We start from the raw sequence: 21,003 nt of genomic DNA, 5'->3' as shown, positions 1-21,003 counted from the left end.
GGGTGTGATGCTTCATACTATTTGTCTTGGGTTTGGGAAAAAATGTGTTTTGAAAAAGAGCAAATTCCATCCAGTTAAATGCTGCAAACACTTGGCAGTAGCTGTCTGCTGTGGTTTTTGTCACCACTTTGTCCACTGTAAATAATGTCAACCCATGTGGCGTGTTTGTGCAAAAAGTGCATTTATGGTGAAAGTAGCACTAACTGGCCATATTTTTTTTCTGTGTTTTCCAAAATGGCCCCATTTCATGATAGATTGTAGAGATAAACTGTTTGTTTAGAGGGCTGCTGAATGTCAACGCTGCGGAGAGACATCAATTCTTTCTCCCTCTCCCTCCCTCTGACAGGGTACCCCAGCTATTCAGGAAGTCTTGCTTCTCCTTTTCTCCCCATGAGTCCCCTGGATCACCATAGCAACGGCCTCTATGGACAGCACCGCTTCTATGAAACTCAAAAAGGTAGGTGTTGGTGTGTGTGCGCGAGTGTGACAGAGTGAAAAAATTGCTTTATACATACTTCTCCAAACTGCTTCATCAGCACTCACCACGGGAGTAAGAAGAGCAGGCTCTAGTTTTCCAAGTTCTCATTCCCTTTCCCCACATATGAATGAAACACATTTTAATATAGTTATTTTAATGAAACCGTATGAAAAGCAATGTTTCTAACTTCAGCTTATACGATGTGTATGTTTCTGCAGCTATTGTTTATTGTTCAGAAGGTTTTCATTGGGAGCCGAGTTATCCACAGAGGTCTCTTCCTCTTCAAAAGAAAGGGGTCTGGTGATTTAAACAGGAAATAACACAGAATAAAGTAGTTTTATGTAAAAAATCTGTGTTTCTCTAGCACTTTTCATACTGCGTTTTTGAAAAAACTGCCGTAAGGAACTCTGCTGGCATTTTGCCTTCAGACATTCATACTGATGGTACCCCCATTACACCTCTGATACATTCAGATTGAAGGCATAACACCACAGAGGCGTAAATATCGGCAGTCTTAAAGGGGCTATTTACTCAGCTTGTTTCTCCGATAACTTAAGATTCAGATGTTCAGGAGGTTTTTACTGGGAGCCGAATTATCTGCAAAGGTCTCCTTCTCTCCAAAACAAGTGGACCTGGTAATTTAAGCCGGTAAAAAATGTAATAAAGCAGTTTTACTTTAAAAGCAGCGTTTCTCCAATGCTGTTTGGCTTGTCAGGGGAGTTTCTATAATGACTAATGATCTAGTCATCCGATGATGAAATAGGTCTAGTCATTCTTAGACATTTTACTGTGGAAATGTCTAGATAACTTGAAACCTTCAACTTTAATGATTTCAATTCTTCTCCTCTGCCTCCAGATCACTTCTACCTGAGAGGCCTTCCTCCCCAGCCCCCTCTGCTCTCCACCAGTCACAGCCTTCCTCCGCTCTCCAGGACTGCTCCAGGCCACCCACTTGGCTCTTGCAGCCGGGAGACGGACAATGGGGGAGGAGGTGGTAAGAACACCAAGGATGTGAGCGAGAAAGGAGTTTTATCCGTGTCAAAGGTGAAGGAGCGATCAAGCAGCAAGGAGCGGCACCAGGAGAGCAAAGACAAACAACATCAGCTTCATCATCACCATCCTCATCAGACGAACCCCACCACCACCACGTCCAGCCACCACCACCAAGCTTACCCCCACCCTCACCATGCCCTCCTACCCCACCTCACATCACAGGGCAGGGAGGAGGAGCACAGACACACTCTGGAGCGACACAAGGAGTACAGAGACAGTGACTCGGGCAGTCAGGAGACGAAACATATGAGTGCCTGTAAACTGTCCAGTGGTTCGATAGCAGAGACTGGCTCTGGAGGAAAGGGGGGAGCACTGAGCAGCTGTAGTGGTGGTGGGGTGGGTCGACCTCCATCCGGAGGAGGCAGGCGGTGCTCCAAGGATGGACCCATAAATGGGGAGATGAGGATCAGCGAGTCCTCAGCTTCTTCCAATGAATGTATGAGAAGAGGTGCGGTTGCAGCGACAGCCATCCTGACACCTCCAAACCCCCACTCTGTGGCCTCCTACTCCATGCCTCCTCCTCCTCCTCCACCACCTCCTCCTCATGCTTTGCACATGGGCTCCACAGTGGCAGGAGGGTGGCTACACCATGCACATCACCATCCTGAGTTTTACTGTCCCCCGGCCCCTCTTACACTGACACCCTCCAAAGATCCAGCATCCACCCCTGGAGGGTCTGGCAGGGAGGCGAAAGTAATCGGTCCAACTTACGTGCCTTCAGTTGGGCCCCTGGGAGACCTGACAGCCACTGACTGTCGTGGAGCAGGAGGAGGTGGGAGAAAGTCTGATGACAAGAGTGGAGAAGGATCTTATGAAAGTCCCTCTCATCATCACAGCCGACTTAGTAGTTGCCAAAAGAAGGACAAATCCCAGCCACATCAGCAGCAGCTGGGATACGGCAAGGCTGACAAACCTCCTGACTGGAGCCATCAGACGCAGCAGTTCCACAAACCTGGCTCCAACGTGAGCTCTCAGCCCGAGCTGCGGTCCTGCAGCATGGACACATCTTCGTCCTTCAGAGACGTAGAGGTGTTGGATGATATTTACCGGCCCTCACTCCCATTAGAAGCCCAGGGGACACACCCTGGTGTCGGACAGGGCGTGTCCAAGAATGTCCCCGACAACAGCACTCCTCCCTTCAGAGACTGTCCCCACTCAGGTCCTCATCCTGATGGGAGGTTGGGGTCGGGGGCAGCATCTCAGAGAGAGGGACAAAAGGTTGCAAGGATACGGCACCAGCAGCACAACAGCCATGGAGCAAGTACAGAAGAGAGGGGACGAGACGGAGGTCAGACGGCACCTTCCTGGGGGGCTCGAGGGAACTACCACGAGGACCATAGAAAAGGCTCCCATCATGCATCAGTTAGTAACAGTGAAGTAAGAGGGCTCAGCAGCAGAGCTCCAAACAGTGACCAGCCCCATTCTCAACCGCCTCCGCCTCTATCCCGCACCACTGAGGGTGAGGGCAGTGCCATGAAGAACCTAATGAACTACAGCTCCCAGCAGCCTTTGCTGCTGCCACAGCGGGGCCCCTTCGGAGGTCTGGGCTGCCTCAAGCAGGGTGGAGAGAGATCAGAGAAGGGGGACAGAGGAGGAGGAGCCAAAAGCAACACCTCCTCACAAGACCCTCCAAAACAATCCCTTCCTCCTCGCCGAGGCTCCACTAATGAGGGCGAGAGGGGGGACAGAGGTGGGAAGGAGGCAGGCGAGGCAGGTGAGGGGGAGGTGCGGCAGCCTCCGATCGGTATCGCGGTTGCCGTAGCCAGGCCTCCCCACCGTTCCCCAGACAACACGCCCGGACACAGCAGGCAGGGCAGGGTGCTGCCCAGCATGAAAGGTCAGGCATCATTAATGCTCCTTCCACTGAAAGTCAATTATTGCTATTTCTGTGTGTAGACTTTCTGCTATTTTGTGGGACATATTTATGTGATTAACTGTCAAGAAACCTTTACAGAGAAGCTTTAAGCATGTCAAAATTAGACTATTTATAAAATGTAAAAGATGTAATGTATGTAGATGTATGATGTAAAGATGTATGATGTAATGTAATACCTGTCAAGTTTTGGATTTGAAAATGAGGGAAAATTTTCCGCCGCCTGCTGCGAGCAGTCCCACCACCCCGACCATGCTCCAGTATCCCTAACATTTTAAGACAAGTGTACAAGAAAGCTAAAATCACCACTTGTCAGAACCTTATGGGTGACGTCACGGTGACTAAGTCCATTCTTTTTTTTCAAAGATTTTTTGGGCATTTTTAAAACTTTAATGATAGAGAGATGTTCAAAGCGAAAGAGTTCCGGGTCCGATTCGCCCGCTCACGAGGTCTGAGCCTGTATGGCATGCGCTCTACCAGGTCTGCCACTGGAGACGCATTACGTTTAGTTTACTGCGGGTGTCAGTTATCGCGAGGCTAGTGACAGCGCTCAGATTGGGAATGTTTCGGTTTTTTTACTCCGCCCGGGCCCAGTTAAAATATGGGAGATTTACGGGAAAGAAGGTTAAAATACGGGACTTTCCCGGCCAAAAAAGGGATACTTGACAGGTATGATGTAACGCAAGTATTTTTCCTGAACGGTTGAAAAAGTTAACGTTAGCTTGAGTAACGGATAAACGGGCGAAATATTTAGCATAAAGTAACGTTAGCTAATGGATAAACAGTTAAAGTAACAGTGAGCTTAAAGTAATGGATAAACGGTCGAAATATTTAGCTTACGTTAGCTTAAGAGTTACCGTTAATTGTTAAAATAGTTGGTTAAAACTACTGCAGACGGTTCAACGAAAATATAGTATATATAGTATATAAATAAAAATAAGTTATGAATGAATGCATTTTATATAGTTAGCTTAAAGTAATGATAGCAAGTTAAACCTTTTAGCTAAAAATAACGGATACATGTTTTTAATAGTTAGCTAAAAGTAATAGATAAATGATGAAAAACTCAGTAGTACTGACATAACAGTTCAAGTAATTTGCAGTAATTTATATTTAGTTAAAACCGATTGCTAAAAGTAATGGATAAATGGTTAAACCATAGGGTTAAACAGGTAGTAGGCCGTTGTTATAACTGCTGACCAAACCAACCTAAATACTGACAGTTCAATTGTTAAAAAATAAATAAATAAATAACAAAAAACAATATCCACTTGTATATAATGAAAAGTGGAACATAGGCTGCATTAGGAAAGGATGACGGGTATGTTAGTTCATCTGATAGGACTGTGGGGGCACCCACCAAAAGGTTGGGAACCACTGTGGTAGTTTGTCATAGTAATATATGAGACATTATTAAGGTTTTGTATGCAAGAAAATTTACCATATATGCCATGCAGTAAACATCACACAATTACTTTATGTGTTCAAGTTTCTGCTGGTAGACTTTTCCTTTTGAAAAATGGAAAAGTCCTCAGTCCTTTGTGTTGTCACATGTACACGTGTTTGAAACTTTATCATAGTGATGTTTTTGATGTCACTCGCTGTAAACATGTTACTTTATATTTACAAGCAGGAGTTTCACGTCCTGTGTATCCTCTTGGTCGGGAGGCAGAGGAGAGGAAGAGGATGACAGAGGAACAGATCAGCCTTCATCACCTGGACAGAGACAGAGAAATGATCATCAGGTACAATGAAATTCACAAACACCAACACATGCGAACACACACACATGCACACAGTAGCATCTATTCATTTTTCCTCTCATCTGATAAGCTGCAGTTCTTTTATTCTCTCTGCTTCTCTCTCCCAGTCTACGGCTCTGCTTCTCTTTTCTCTCATCCCCTCACTCCATTTACTCTTCTCGCCCTTTGATGTGGTATTTCTGTACCCCCTCACTCTCTCTCTCCCCTCTCTCTCTTCCTCTCTGAGATGAGATGTGGTGCATTAATGTTACGGGGACTAATACGGATGTCTCTGAAGTATCAGGCTCTTATTATGTAGTCATATTAAGGGAAGAAAACATATAATGAGAACTCATAGACTAGGCACAAGATGATGGCTGTTGCCGTCACATTATAATGGTAGTAGTGGTAATGAAGATGACAAGGATGAAGATAATGATCATAATGATGGTGATGATGATGGTGACAATAAGAGGGATAATCAAGATAATGACAAAGTTCACCCTGCCTTCCGCCACAACAGGGAAAACAAGGATCGTGTGGAGTTTGCCAGGATCCACCCATCTAGTAGCTGTCATGGTGACCTGACCTCTCACCTCTTGGTTCCTGGGGGGGCCAGTAGGTTAGGGGCAGACCCTGCCGCACATGCTCACCCAGCTCATCACCACTGGATGCAAAGGACAGGAAGTCCCTCCCTCTGGATGGGGCATTCATATGGTGAGTTAGCACTGTTTTACTTCATACATAGAACATTTTCTGTACCTTCGTTTGCTCTTCATTTCTAGATTAATAATTTTCTTTTTGTTTTGTTGAGATCACGAGTCAGTCAGTGTGTTAAGCGCGTCCTTGGATTTCATGTGTTCTTTTTTTGTTGTTTGATATCATCATGGTGACATGAGGATAGTTTGAATTTATTGAAGTTTGTATGAGGTACTTATCCATATTCAGTGCATAACCTACAGTAGATGACAGTCGACATTTGTTTGAAGTTTGGAGACGCAGGCTGGTGTACTGGCACGGGGGCTAACCGACAACTGCTGTGGACGGAGGCAGCAGCAAAACATGTATTTTAGCCACCTAAAATGACCCACCTAAAAAAATCAATATTAGTTTAAGTGTATGCTATATTTTCACCCCTTCGCCATGACATCAGGCAGCCCTGTTTATGTTTACATGTTCAGAACTGAAGTCGCTCTATGCTCTCGTCTAGGCTCATGCTCCCATAATTGGTTAGATTGTTTCTGTAATTATGTGACTTTGGAGAATCTGAACTAACCCTTTAAAACAACAAAGTCACACAATTAAACAAACAAACTAAACAATTGAGGCAGTAGGAGACTAGTAACTCCTGTATTCTGTGTGATAAAATTATGTTTTTGTCAGTGGAGTCTGGTGGCTTCAAAGAAAGCATAGATAACAGCTTCAGTTCCCCCACTGTAAACTCAAACAGGGTTGTCTGACCACAACCTAAAGTGGTGAAAATGTCCCTAACATATCCAGGTGGTGTGGACTTTATCAAAACTCATCCATTAGCCAGAAATTTGCTTGTTTCTACATATTTATAGGGCACCAGGCATCGTTTTTTTTATTGAGTGCTTTCAATGATTTACGCTCTTGAGCACCTCACTATCTTTTTGGATAAGTAAAATAACTTTTTAAATGGTGCCCTCTTTTGACTATGTGTATTGTTATTCCAGGTCTGAGCCACGTGGGAATGAGCCCCGGCTTTCCACCAGGACTGCCCAGCCCTCTGCAACCCGTCTTGGGGTCGCTCACCCAAGACCCCAACTCCCCGCTGGTGGTCCTTCCTACAGAACCTGGGCCTCATCATCACCTCGGTACGCTAAGCATCCTTTTACCCCAACACGCATCCAGCAGAGCCTATATACATCGCTGTCTCCCCGTACTTACTGCCCCCTACCTCCCTCCTTCTCTCCATTTGTACCATCAGAGCTGCTGCCATTTGTCTCCCAGAGTTTTAGTATCATTGGCTAATCATAATATAATGCTCAACTAAGTCCCTCTGTCAGTGGGACCGTGTTTTATAGCTTTGTTAATGGGAGCAGCTATTCCATTGCCCCCCTCTGCATGTGCCCAGCGTTATGCAAACCTTTTTAACTGGCGTTCATCTCCTTCATGGCGGAGCACTGGACTTTGTGTGTGTGTGTGTGTGTGTGTGTGTGTGTGTGTGTGTGTGTGTGTGTGTGTGTGTGTGTGGACATCTGAAGTTAGCTGTGCTCATGTCTGGAACAACATGAGACATTGCTCTGTGTTAAGGGTTGTGCTGTACATCTCAGCCATTGGTAGAGAGAGAAAAGAGTGTGTGTGCCTGTGTGTGTGCCTTTGTGTGTGTGTGTGTGTGTGTCTGTGTGTGTGTGTCTGTGTGTGTGTGTGTGTGTGTGTGTCTGTGTGTGTGTGTGCGTGTGTGTGTGTGTGTGTGTGTGTGTGTGTGTGTGTGTGCACGCACACGCGCGTCAACGCTGCTTTGCAAACAGGCTGTGAAATTTAATTATCTCCCGCCTCCCTTGCCTCGCTCCGTGGGAGTTCCTGCAGAGAGGGGAAGTGCATCCACTGAACCCTTCCCCTGGGAAACATTAGCCCACTCAGGCTAATCTCACAGAACAAAGGTTCCCAGCGACAAGGCAGCCAAGGAGGGATGTGTACGTGTGTGTGTGTGGGTGTGCATGTTATATGTGTGTGTGTGTGTGTATATCTGAGCTTATATGTGCCCAGGGTGGGGCTTTGAAGAAAATGTGTGTTTCCCTGAATAGAGAAACACCATCATTAGAAATAGAAAGAGTTAAAGAAGGTGAATGGAGGATGTGAAGCATGCATTGATTGTGTCTGAGCGGCCAGCATACAGCTCATACAGGTCACAATTGTTAAATCATTATTTAAGGTGACCTCTGCAACCTACATATTCAAAAGAGCAATTCAAGAGTCCATTCACTGTTTCCTTTTTACGGCCTTGCAACGCTGCAGCCATGAAAATATCTCTTACTTTTTCTTTTTTTAAAAATACACATTTTCTATTATTTGCATCAAACAAAATGCAGTCTCTTATTTCTCTTTCCCTCTGTTTCCTGCTCCAGACGTTCTGGAGCAGTCAGGTCTGTGGCCCCCTGTGTATGGAGGCAGAGGCCCTCCTTCTCACCTGCAGCATCATCCCGTCTACTCCCGCTCTTCGTTTCTACAGCAACAGGAGCTGTATGCCCTGCAGCATCAGCACCAGCAGCAGCAGCGAGCCATGGAGCACATGCAGCGCCACTCTTTAGGACAGGTACTAATATAACCCCCACACATTTGCAGAGAGTTCATGTTTTAGTCTAAACTTGTGAAACTATGTTAACATATTATTGTGAAACTGAGGAGTGAGAATTAGGAAGTGAACTTGTGCAATAGTTCATCTTCCTCCTTTGAGCAGTCAGGACTAAGATACGGCAGCGCTAGTCATTTGTTTGAAGATCTCTCAGCACAGATTTCTCAACACTAAAATAAAAACATATGCAAAGTCACACTCAGCAATATTTCTTTTAAGCCAATGACTTCCTCTTTTTGTTGGCTAAAGGTTTCATTGATAAAGAGGTGTTGGTTTTGTGCTTTTGCACTCTCACATTGCCAAATCATTTGGCAATCAAACTACATGGCTGACTTCGTTTTTCAAGGCTTTTCTGTCAGAAATGTTTTGGTATTTCTGTTTATGTGTGTGCTGTGTTTAAATATCCCCTGTCCTATTTATTTTAAGTCCAAAATGTTCTTATGTCATTTTCAGATTTAAAGAAATGGGTTTAATCACGATGGTTGTAGTTTTACAATTAACTTCTAAACCCTCAAAGCTGCCAGTAGGTTTAAGAGGTGTGTTTGAAAAAACAAAAACTTGAATGACTGAATTTTTCATAGCCAAATCATTAGATTTTCACATTTATGACAGAACAGATGTGTGACAAACGCTTCCTTTAGGAAAAATAACCAAATGTAAACCATTCTAAATTTTGCACTCTTTTTTTTCCTCTTCCATAGAGAAAACACGAGGAGCATGCTATCACCATAGAGGACTCTCCTCATGAATCCTCCGCCTCCAGAAATCCCACCTCCTCTTCATCCTCTTCTTCGTCCACCACCTCCTCTCACGTGACCAAACCCTTCTCCCACACACCTCCTCCACCCAAGACGCCCACACCATCTCCGGGGATGTGTCCCAGCAGCCGTCAGTCACCCTGCTACCACTCCCCGTCCAGGCGACCTCACCCGCCGAACCCTCTGACCCCTGCGCCGAGCCCGGCTGCAGCAGCGCCCCGCTCCCCGGCTCTCAGCCCTGCTCCATCACACCTCTCTAAGGGGCTGGAGAGGGGCAGTGACAGAGGAGAGGGACAGCCACCTCAGGACTACCCACAATCCCTAGAGCCAGGTGAGTGTAGAAAGGTCCTTAGGTTGAACAGTCAGATAACAAAAATATAGACAGCCAACAAGACAGAGAGAGAGACGTAGTGTGAGAACATAAAAAAGAGAGTGCTGCTGCAGAAATGTAGCACCACTCTTTGAAGCGTGGTATTCTTTTGATTTTGCAGAAATTGTTTGAAGCATGGCTGATCCCTTGCTCTGTGTGTCCTTGAGCGTGTGTGTGTGTGTGTGTGTGTGTGTGTGTGTGTGTGTGTGTGTGTGTGCAATTTTTTTTCTGTGAAAGCTAAAGAGGGACAGCGGGCAGGTCAGCCATTAAGGTCAGAGAAAGCATATGGGCACTCAGTGTGTGTATGTGTGACCTGCCAGCATGCACATGTGTGTGTCTGAGGAAGGTCAGTGAAATCTTCAGACAGGCCCTCCTTATCCTTCAGGGGTCCTTGAAAAGTACAGGCGGAAGGATACGCATTCATCTAGCTGTGTTGTCAAGGGGGGCGGAGGGATACCATCAATAATAGGAGCGCAGGGGTGACAGGGCCGGCGCTGCAATCACAGGAAAACGGCAGGGTGTCATCAATATCCCACATAGATCTATACACTCACTCACACACATACAGTACTATAATATACACTACTGTACACACATGAGCACACACTCCATGTTTTCTGCACCCTGCTGTCAGTGTATTATGCCAACTGTAATCACATGCTTCATCCTGTCTTCCTGAACAGAATGGCAATGAATTTAAAAGGGAAAGAGCCCTACTTAAAAACAGACAAAAACAAAGAGATTTTTTTAGATGCTTGTAAATATATTTTATGTCCAATTGTGACCTATTTGACCTTTGCTTTTTCCCCTCTCCTCCAGATCTACCACCTGTTTACACCTACCCTCCGATCACCATGGGTTACAAGGCTGGGCCTTCACCTCCGGAGGCTCGATTGGCCGAACAAGCAACAGTGGAGGCGGAGCCAGCAGAGCCAGACTCCAAGTCCCTCCCACACCCGTGCCACATCACAGAAGAAAAAGAGCAGAGGGATGAAGAGGACTGCGAAGTGGTGGAAAACCAGAGTGGAATCGCAGAGGAACAGCGGGAAGTAAGGAGGGTGGAAGTGAAAGGATGCTCCGAGCCCGAGAGCGATATTTCTGGATTGCCGCCATGCCCTTCCCCAGCTCCGGTCCCCGAACCAGCCTGCCCGGCCACAGCCACAGGCAAAGCCCTAAAAGTAGAGCTCTCTCTGGGTTTCCCGGGCCAGAAGGCCAGCCTGGAGGAGCCCCAAGTATCCAAAGAGCAGGAGGATGATAAGAAAAATGGAAAAGAGGACATGGAGGAGGACGAGGGAGGGAAAATAGGGCCTGAACCAACTGAATGTACCGTCTCTGTGTTCGCAGAGGAGGAGGAGAAGGAGGAGGACAATGGGGACAGAGATGAAGAGAATGTAGAGGTGGTTGAGGAAGAGCAGGAGGAGGAAAAGGGGAGTGGGATGAGTCCAGACAACGACTTGATGGAAGTAAAGTGTAACTCTCCTGCTCCTTCACTGTCCTCTGACTCCGTCGTCCCTCCTGTAGCGAGCACAGTGGCGAGCACGTCGGCCCAGCTCCAAGGGGCTTACATGTGGAGCCTGGAGCTCCTGATTGCCGCGGCTCTGTGCGCCACCAGAGATGCCTTGTACCCACCATCACCCGCTGTCCAGACCCCGAACCCTCCACCACATCATGGGATGGAGATACTGGGAGAACTTGCTGACCTGGAGATCCAGCAGAGGAGCAGGGAGAGCAAAGCAGAAGACACAGAGGGTGAGTTGATTTAAAAATGTATTGCTTTTTTCGCTGATGTGGCCTTCCAACATTACTTACTGCTATTTTTGGCCTCTTTGAAAGTTTATAAAATGATTTGAAACAAAAAAAGACCCTTATAAATAGGTGTATCTGTAAACCTTCAACCCTCTGAACTTCACAACCTGCCAGCAAGTTTAAAAAGCATATTGATAAATTACAGCATTTATCATAGCCAGAAACTGTAAAAACAGAATTTATCATCAGATTTTCAAATGTCTCACTATTCTTGAATTAATATTTTACTCCAAATCACTTTATTCTACATGTCTCATTTAAAATATAAAACATTTGCACTAACTGGGAAGCCATGTAAGAATCGGTTGAGATGAACAGGTGACAAAAATTCAGTGGAACAGAGCAGAGATGAGAGGACAAGAGACTACAGGCTCTCTTAGTAGTGAGTTGAAACTCAATACTCAATATGCAAAGCATGTGGAGCCCAAATTTTTTTTAATTAAGTATTGAAACAGTTGTGGGCACTTCAAAAATGTTTTATATATAGGTTTAAATAAATGATCAAAGATTATATTTCCTATTTTTAGATTTATGGCGTTATAATTGTTATACTGCACAAAATACTCTTTGAGTTCTCTCTACTTCTAGCCATGATTGCGTTGTTTCCATAGAGGCACAGGACTTGTGTATTGCAGTGAAAATGAGGCCACAGCAAAAAAAAAATAAAAACAGCTTGGGGTTCAGAGGGTTAATACACCCTGTGTACAATTTACATCATCTTGTTGCAGTAAAAAGAACCAAAATGCCCCTGAAAATCAGATCAAGGAAAAAGAAAAAAAAAGTTACCCTACTTCTTTCTGGCCTGCACAAACACACACGCTTACAGTGAACCAAAAAAAAAAGGATCTGGGAGACGTGTGCAACCCAGATGTGGGGACTCAACTCAACACACACACACACACACACACACACACACTAATTTCACACTAACTGTCCTGCTTCCTTCCACAACTCGGACTATCTGTTCTTGCCCAGAGACCATATTTCTCCCTTTGGGAAGGGTGTGTGTGTGTGTGTGTGTGTGTGTGTGTGTGTTTCAGGGGGACACAGAGACGGACAAACAGGCTGAGCTTCAGACACAAGCCAGGACACACACACTTACACACAAACACACATTCTGCCCAGTGTGTCCCTCAGGCTCTGGCGTCTTGCTTTGCTAATTAGACCCTTTCCTTTAAAACACTTCTCCTGTAAGCGCTCCTATTTTCCTCTCGTCCCTCTGAGAGAAAGTGTTTTTATTTATGCCAGCATCTGTGTGTGTAAATTTGTCTGTATTTGTGTGTGTGCGCGCACGGCGGTGTGTGTGTGTAAGCTGTTAAGTAATCCCAGATGAATCCCTGCTCTCCTCCATCAGAGTCTGTGTGTCTCTCCACCAGGCTGCCTGTTCCCTGCCTGCGCCTCCTCCCGCCTCTCCTCCTCCCTCTTTGTTATTTTTTCCCCCTCACCTGCTTCTTCTTTTTCTTTTTTCTTTTTTTTTATTAAACCAATGTAATCTTGTGTGTAAATCCTGCCTCTGCAAGCCTTGTCGACAGAATTAATAAGTGTAAAAATCATAAGTCGCTCTGCAGCTGTCTGTGCATGTGTGTGCGTTTGTTTACATGTGTGTGCACGTGCTTAGCATGTGTAATAGGTGTGAAATCAATAAGTCCTGTCGTGGCGTGGAAAACGTTCTTCAAATTGCAACACATTTATTTAAAACCCGCTCCGTCCTCGCTGCGTGGAATGTTATTAATACCGCTCATGGCGTTTTTGTCATCCTGAATGTGTTTGGGAGATGAAACCGATCCCAGACAGATGCATTTATGCCGCTCCTTGACGCGGAAGGATATCTCAGCCATTCACTGGAGATCGCAATTACAGATTAAGGAATCAAGAGATACTTTCCCCTCCAGTATAAATTAGCACCATTACTTCTATTTACACATAGACAGAGGAGCTGTTTGTGTCATAGTCTCCCTTATTCCTCCCTTTATATTGAAATGTCAGCGCAATAAACTTCCTTAATGGCCTCTAATGATGACTAGGCCCATATCAACTGTAATGGTTTTTAATTTTCCTCCATTGTTTTTGTTTTTCCCCTTTAAATCCCCAGTGCTTCCTCTTATTACACCCCTTCTTCCCTTTAGGGACACACTATGGTTATTACTGTGCAAAGATGTGTGTGTGTGTGTGTGAGTGTGTGGTAGGCTATACTGTGGGCGGAAGGTATCTATCGATTGTGGCCATCCTCCAGGATACTAAACTAGGCCTGGTGATGTCAGCGGTGATGTCATCCTGTCAGGGTAATCGGAGCGTGCCATTGGCTCAGAGGTCTGACAGACGAGATGGCATTGACCTCTGCGAGCCGGGACAGGACAAAGCCACGTCTCTCAGCTCCTTCCCGCTCGCTCTCTCTGAGGAGTTACCTGTCGTTCTCACATCCGTTTGTTCTTTCGTTCGCGCTCTTGTTTTGAAAAAAAAAAACCTTGCTTCCTTCCTGCCCTTTTCTTTCTCCTGTTTACAGCATCTCTGTCTCCATCTCCCACTCACACACACACACACACACACACACACACACACAGGTTTTTAATAACGTCAGATGTCAGTGAATAGGCCTCACAGCTCCAATGCACAGACTGAGAGTGATTCAGGAAAACCTCTCCTCTCCTCTCCTCTCCTCTCCTCTCCTCTCCTCTCCTCTCCTCTCCTCTCCTCTCCTCTCCTCTCCTCTCTTCTCCTTTCCTTTCCTCTCCCCTTCTCTTGTTTCCTCTCCTCTCCTTTCCATCCTCTCTTCTCCTTTCCTTTTGTTTCCTCACCTCTTCTTGCTTACTCTCCTCTTCTCGTTTCCTCTCCTCTCATTTCCATCCTCTCTTCCCCTTTCCTATAGTTTCCCTCCTCTTGCTTCCTCTACTTCCCTTGTGTTTCCTCTCTCCTCCTCTTGCTTCATCTCCTCCCTTCTTGTTTACTCTCTTCTGCTCTCCTCATTACCATCCTCCCTCTTCTTTTCCTTTTGTCTCCTCTCCTCTTGTTGCCTTGCTTCCTCACCTCTTGCTTCCTCTCCGTCTCCTCTCCTCTCCTCTCCTTTCCTCTTGTTTTCTCCCCTCTCCTTTTGTCTCCTCTCCTTTGTCACCTCTCCTCTCCTCTGCTCTCCTCTGCTCTCCTCTCCTCTCCTCTCCTCTCCTCTCCTCTCCTCTCCTCTCCTCTCCTCTCCTCTCCTCTCCTCTCCTCTCCTCTCCTCTCCTCGAAGGGGAAATTGGATTCTGTCCATGTCCATAATGAGGAGATGTAGGAGAATAAATAGATAGCTCAATAAACACTTTGCCTCTTATTGCTTCTCCTCCCCTTTACTCCCCATCCCCTCCCTCCCTTCTTCTCACTGCGTTGCACCTCTCCTCCTCCTCCCTCCTGCTTGTCGTTCTCCTTCTCTCCAATTCTCCCTCACACACTCAAACAGTCTGCCCATGTCTGCGCAGCTCAGCAAAAATGTTGTAGGTGCATGTGTGTGTTCAAAATCAGTGTGTTTTATTTGTGTGTGTGTGCGTGTGTGTGTGATTACATGCATGTATGTGTGTGTAGACCATCTCATGAATATTCTGTTTCATCTGCTGGTGCTGTGACAATGACAGAGTTAATGACAGTGACAGATGTAGAGATCGTTCTCTTCCGCACCCCCTCGTGTGTGTGTGTGTGTATGTGTGTGTCATTTGTGTGTACGATTAAGCAGGAACACCAGTGTACATCAAATAAACTACACAGCTAATATCATAAATATAACCACTTTTCAAGGCACGGTTTCATCGTTCCAGAAATAAATCCGTTCAGCGCACAGCATGCTTTATAACGCTGTGTCAGGCGCCGTGTGATGTATCAATCTAAACCGAAACAATCCGTCTCCGTGCAGGTGAGGACATGCTGACCTTCGACCTCCACAGTCTGGCGACGCTGGCGGCTGCCCGTGCCCTGGAGATGGGGGGAGGGGATGTGAGTGTAGGGGCGGATCAGCAGTGTCCAATCAGGAAGAGGCTCAACCTGCGCAGGAAGTGCAGCTGGACACCTCGCCACGAGCCGGTGAGGCTTTGCTGTTTTTTGTGTTTATGTATGCAAACATAAATCATTCATGCTGAATTATGCAAATTTGGGCATTAAAATCATCCAAATGCACTGTGACAATCCATGATTTTCACAAATACATATAATCTTATTTTTTTACATTGTTGAATCTTTCAGTTTTGTTCAAATGAATAAAAGGTATTTCATTATATTTTGACAAAATGTGATTTAAACTAGGAAGAAATATTTTTTACAGATTTTATAATAAGTGAGGTTAGAACTATCCTTGAGTTAGAATTCACTCCTTGAAAAGTTTAAGATTTTCAACATGATCTGGTGTTTCGTCTACACAATCACTCATGCAAACCAAAAATCTTTTAATATTTGAAACAAAACAATCCTGTCATCATATTTGTTTTAAAAAGGACAGTTCTTTTCTATTGTCTACTTTTAATGTATCCCTTGTTGATCACTTACTCTGGAAATGTAATAAATATAAATATTAAATAATCAGGATCAAAACATACAACTAAAGTTATTATGAACAGCTGATGAAATAAACAAAGTGACAATATACATTGATTGCTGTGGGTATAAAGAAATTCAGTAAATTTTATTTTTAACAATTGCATTTATAATTACAATTTCTATGTGATGATAAAGGCTTCGAGGGTCTCGATATATTTGATTTAAGTACCTTGAAAGTGCTTGAATTTTACTCTTTAAAGCTGTATGAATCCTATTAAAGGTTAGGTCAAATGTTTTTACTTGCAGCACCAGGTAGATCCTTGCCTTTAAGCATAAATGGTCAACATACATACATGAAAGGTTACAGGAAAATACATCCAATCATCAAGCAGCCGAAACACACACAGGCTGCCTACTTCACATTTCCAATGGGTGTTGAGCTCAGTTTGTGTTCAGCATTGAAATTCCTTTGCTTTGTGTGTGTGTGTGTGTGTGTGTGTGTGTGTGTGTGCGTCAGGTGTGCCCAGTAAAGGGCTCCATGGAGACGATGGGAGGGGAGGAGCTGGCCATGCGTGTCCAGCTGGCTGAGCTACAGCGCCGCTACAAAGAGAAACAGAGAGAACTGGCCAAGCTACAGAGGAAACACGACCACCAGTGAGCAGAGACAACACACACACACACACACACACACACACACACACACACACACACACACACGTTTCTTTTTTGTCTCGATTGAGTCGTGCATTCCAACATTCACAATTCTGCTGTCATGCTGCATCCTCCTGATTTATCAGGACTTGCAGCCTGATCATACCTAATGCAGTTTGACCTGTAGCCGATACAAGTTTCCTCCTGATTTCTCCCGCTGTCCGGACTGCATCTTTGATCTCCCTACCTCTCCTCTCCTTCTTGTCTTTCCCTCTACAGGAAAGAGGAGACGTCTCGTAGCCCTGCCCGCCGGGGGCCCGGCCGCCCCCGCAAGCGCAAGTCCACCCCCGGCCCAGCTGCTGCAGAGAGCTCCAAGAGACTCAGGTCAGTGCTCTGATATTGCGTCAGTATAATCAGTGTGATTGGCAAGCCCAGCTCATTCATCCTGATTTCTGTTTGTGTTTTTAGTGAAAGGCACGGTTGATTTTCAAGAAGTTCTTCTTCAGCTGAATTGATTCAAATGCTCTATAGCTGATGATTTGCTTGATTGGGCACTGGAAGGAGCTGCTCGCACACACACGCGCTCACACACACACACGCACACAGTGGGTTATATGATGGGAGCTGTAGGCTGGGTGTGATTTTAAATGAGAGAAGGTAATGGAGATGAGACCTTCATTAATCATCATTAATCACTTTTAATCATATTTATCACTTGCATTGATTATGTCCTGATTCCACGTGAACCTCAAGCATATATTAATACAGCCGGACAAAGTCCTGATGTACAGTTATTACAGTGATAAACGACTCAACACCACCCCCACCCGCTGCAACACACAACCACACATTATTTAACACCTTCGACACGCACACTTTGACGCTGACACACATTCCCACACATAGCTGGAAACACACACTCACACACAGCCAGCATTCAACACTCATAATGATAAATGTGTTTTCTCATGCTGCCCCACCTCTGTTAGCATGTGCACCCCTCGCCTTGATAAAATGATTAGAGAAACTCAGGGTTTGTCACGGTTACCATGATTAGAAAGCGCTAATGAAAATGACAATGAAAGGCTTTAGTCATACACGCCGGTGCAACAGACACACACATACACGCACACACAGAACTTGTTTAATTAGTAGCGCTGGTCGCTACGTGCCTAAGCAGCATTTCTGTTGTTATTAACAAGCGATGTATCATTTGTTTACGCTTTCATCTTCTCAAGAGAGTTGTGGGTTGAAACAAAACAGCGAGAGTATGAGAGATAAAGAGGCATAGTAACATTTCCAAACACTGCAGACGATCACTCTCGATACACACAGGTACTCTAGAAGGCCAGAAGTATGTGGACATCTGAGGATCTATATGTGATTGTTTAATTGAACACCAGGGTTGGTTACATTTAAACCGATATTGGTAGGTTGTCTTTTATATAATTTACCCTCTCTGAGTGATGACTAGCAAAAATGCCAAGCTAATGCTGACCAAGACAGTGAAAATGCCCAGTTAACTAATTACCTGAAGACGATAAAGCCTCACTTAGCTTTTTCCACCATGGATGGTTCAACTTCAGTATAATAAGGAGAGAAGTTTAAACTCGGTCTCTTTTCTCACCATTGCTCTTCTGGCTGGTCACTGTTACATTTATCAGATGCAGCCCTTGCAATTCCAGCGTCTGTAAGGTACGGGGGGGGAGTGGTTTCAGCCGCTGTATATGATCCAAAAAGAACTGCGTTTGAAGCATGCTGACGCCTTGAGGCCCAACTGACAGTCAGTATTCCAATTCATCCCAAAGGTGTTGGATGCAGTCAAGGTCAAGGCTGTGTGCAACTCAATCAAGGTTTTAACAACAAATCTTGGAAAATTATCCCTTTGCACAGAGGCAATGTATAGCTTTTTGCCATATACTTTACAGGATGCACATGTACACTGATCGTACCGTTGGCGAGGATGTGACATGAGTTGAACTTTGGGGCTTAGAAGCTCAGAGGGGTCAGAGGTGAACAGTCAGGGGTGGGAGTGTGAGGGTGTCAACAGACGGATGTGTTTTGGATGGGTGGAGGAAAGGGTCATTCCACATTTTTGGATAATTTTCAGATAGACCTGTCTTTTTCTTTCCCTTTTTTTTACTCCTCCTCTCCTCTCCTCTCCTCTCCTCTCCTCTCCTCTCCTCTCCTCTCCTCTCCTCTCCTCTCCTCTCCTCTCCTCTCCTCTCCTCTCCTCTCCTCTCCTCTCCTCTCCTGGGAGCGGAGATGCTGAAAGCTAAACCTTCCCTCTGTGGGAATATAGGATTCACCTGCCTCAGACACCAGCTGCTAACAGAGTGTGTGAGCTGTGTGTGTGAGTGTGTGTGCTGGCTGCCTGTGGTGTGAGAGAGCATGCATACAATGAAGGAATGACCAAGAGAGAGAGAGAAAGAGAGAGAGAGAGAGGAAGGGAGGAGTAGTGTTCAATAGAGGTTAGTGTTTATCGATCGAGCCCTGAAGCTCCGGTCAACGGACAGACTCCCCCGAGACTGCTTCATCTCTCTCTCTGTCTCTTTCCCTTCCCCCTCAACTCTTCTCCTCCTCCCTCTGTCTCTTCCCCACTCTCCTTCACACCAGATAATTCTTATCCTTTCATGTGGTGATTCAGCAGAGTTTCATATTCGCACGGCTGCTGAATATTTCTGTGTTTGCTGTCAAACTGCGCAGACGGGCGGCAGAGCCCGTTTCTTACCTCATCAAAGTTATGAGACGGAGAAGAAGAGAGGGGGAGAGAGTGAGACAATGAATGAACCCGGCAGAGATGGAGGCGAAACTAGAAAGAGGAGAGCAGAAAGGCAGAGAAAATCATCCTTTAAAGGGAAAAAAATATGCGATCAGATTGATTCTGTGATCTGTTTTATGTATGATGAATTCTCTTTTAAGTGTGTCTCTACTGTGTTTTTATGTTTTCCAGAGCTGGACTGAATTTACTGGAGGAAAAAGCCAGGAAGAAAATGTCCAGCTTCAACAGTCTCAGCTCTGCACAGGTTGGTCTCTCTCTCCGTTCTCTCCTGGTTCACCAGCACACACACACTGACAACCACTTCCTGCTGCTAATGTTTTTTTCTTTCCTGGATATTTCAATTAGCGGAAAGAAATGAGTCAATAATTAGCTGTTCCGCTCCCCGTCTATAGATGAAAGCTCGCTGTAAGCACAGAGGTCGACCCAGCGCCCTGAGCTCAAGGCTGGCCAGGCGGGTGACCCAGCTGAAGCAGAAGGCTGCAGCTCAGCGTGGTGCACCATCAGCAGGCATGCTACACTGCAGAGGGACCCCTCTTGAGGGCGATGCCTCCAAGAGTCACTGCAAACAAGGAAGAAAAGGTGGGTACTGATGGAGCATATATATGGATAGATTACTGAGGGGGTATAACTGGCACATGCCCAGTGGCCCCCCCCGGCCTACACCGGCAAAAATTCAACAGAGGAGACACATTTTAATCAGGAAGAAACTCAAAAAGATCACAAAGAAAGATAAAACTACAAAAGAGGGACACAAAATTATTACAAAGAGACCACAACTATTACAAAGAGATGTAACAAATGAGACTCAGAACATCTAAAAAAAGGGGCAAAACAACTCTTTAACTAGAGTTTAACTAGAGTATAACTTAAAATTTTGTTAAGAGACACAAAATGACTACAAAAGGACTCAAAATGACTAGAAAGAGACCAAACCAACAACAAAGAGATGCAAAACAGATGCAAAGAAACACAAAGAGACCATGAAGAGACTCACAACCATTATGAAAATAGGCACTAGAACCACAAAGACACACAAAATTGGAGAGGTGGTGTGGCCTTGTTATTTGCATGTTTGCGCTCAGGGTCCCATTGTCTCATAGTCTGCCCATTTTATGTACAGACACTTGTTGTCCATTAAGTGGCATTCAAAAACTGAACCCCCTCTCCTGCTTTTGATCCATTAGACATGCAGCAGGACTGGGCGGCAGGTCCGACTGTCAAGAGGAAAAGGGGTCGAAAGCCCAAAGTGCTGATTGGCGTCAACATGAACGCAGCTCACCAAAAGGACGGCCGGACCTCTGAGAAACAGGAAGTTAGGGAAGAGAAGAGTGACAGCGAGAGCTCAGAGCGCGGTGAGTTACAGTACGGGTCACACACAAGCATGTAGTCTCGTAGCCGGCCAGCAGAGTTCACAGGCTATTACACATATGAGTCAAAGAACACCAACCAGACATTGTGAGATTTCACTATGAGAGTGCATGTGTGTGTGTGTGTGTGTGTGTGTTTGTGTGTGTGCATGTGAAGCGTCTGAGAGTGAGATGTCTGCCGTCATCAAGGGGGGCCCTCCTCTCACTTCCCAGCTCGTCTGTCACACCGTTAAAACCGTTAACGACTTGCCACAGGCATGCAACACAGCCACCCCTGCCCTCAACGCCATACGGTAACGTGAGCCCA

The 21,003-nt window shown here is 45.5% G+C and overlaps 1 protein-coding gene across 1 annotated transcript in view; it reads left to right on the top strand.

Annotated features, from left to right (window-relative positions):
• bahcc1b (BAH domain and coiled-coil containing 1b) overlaps positions 1-21,003 on the top strand; it is a 70,867-nt gene that overhangs the window by 36,814 nt on the left and 13,050 nt on the right. The window contains exons 4-17 of the mRNA XM_059325286.1: positions 347-457; positions 1,335-3,368; positions 5,038-5,149; positions 5,670-5,863; positions 6,844-6,984; positions 8,239-8,426; positions 9,167-9,554; positions 10,413-11,342; positions 15,280-15,446; positions 16,414-16,550; positions 16,827-16,931; positions 19,501-19,573; positions 19,722-19,908; positions 20,514-20,681. Of these exons, the coding sequence (XP_059181269.1) occupies positions 347-457; positions 1,335-3,368; positions 5,038-5,149; positions 5,670-5,863; positions 6,844-6,984; positions 8,239-8,426; positions 9,167-9,554; positions 10,413-11,342; positions 15,280-15,446; positions 16,414-16,550; positions 16,827-16,931; positions 19,501-19,573; positions 19,722-19,908; positions 20,514-20,681 (4,935 nt within the window). The remainder of the gene's footprint in view (positions 1-346; positions 458-1,334; positions 3,369-5,037; positions 5,150-5,669; positions 5,864-6,843; positions 6,985-8,238; positions 8,427-9,166; positions 9,555-10,412; positions 11,343-15,279; positions 15,447-16,413; positions 16,551-16,826; positions 16,932-19,500; positions 19,574-19,721; positions 19,909-20,513; positions 20,682-21,003) is intronic.

This window comes from Centropristis striata, chromosome 21 (assembly GCF_030273125.1).
Source record: "Centropristis striata isolate RG_2023a ecotype Rhode Island chromosome 21, C.striata_1.0, whole genome shotgun sequence".
NCBI classification, from domain to species: Eukaryota; Metazoa; Chordata; class Actinopteri; order Perciformes; family Serranidae; genus Centropristis; species Centropristis striata.
Note: the sequence above shows the minus strand (reverse complement) of the source record. Positions and strands in the feature narration are given on the sequence as shown.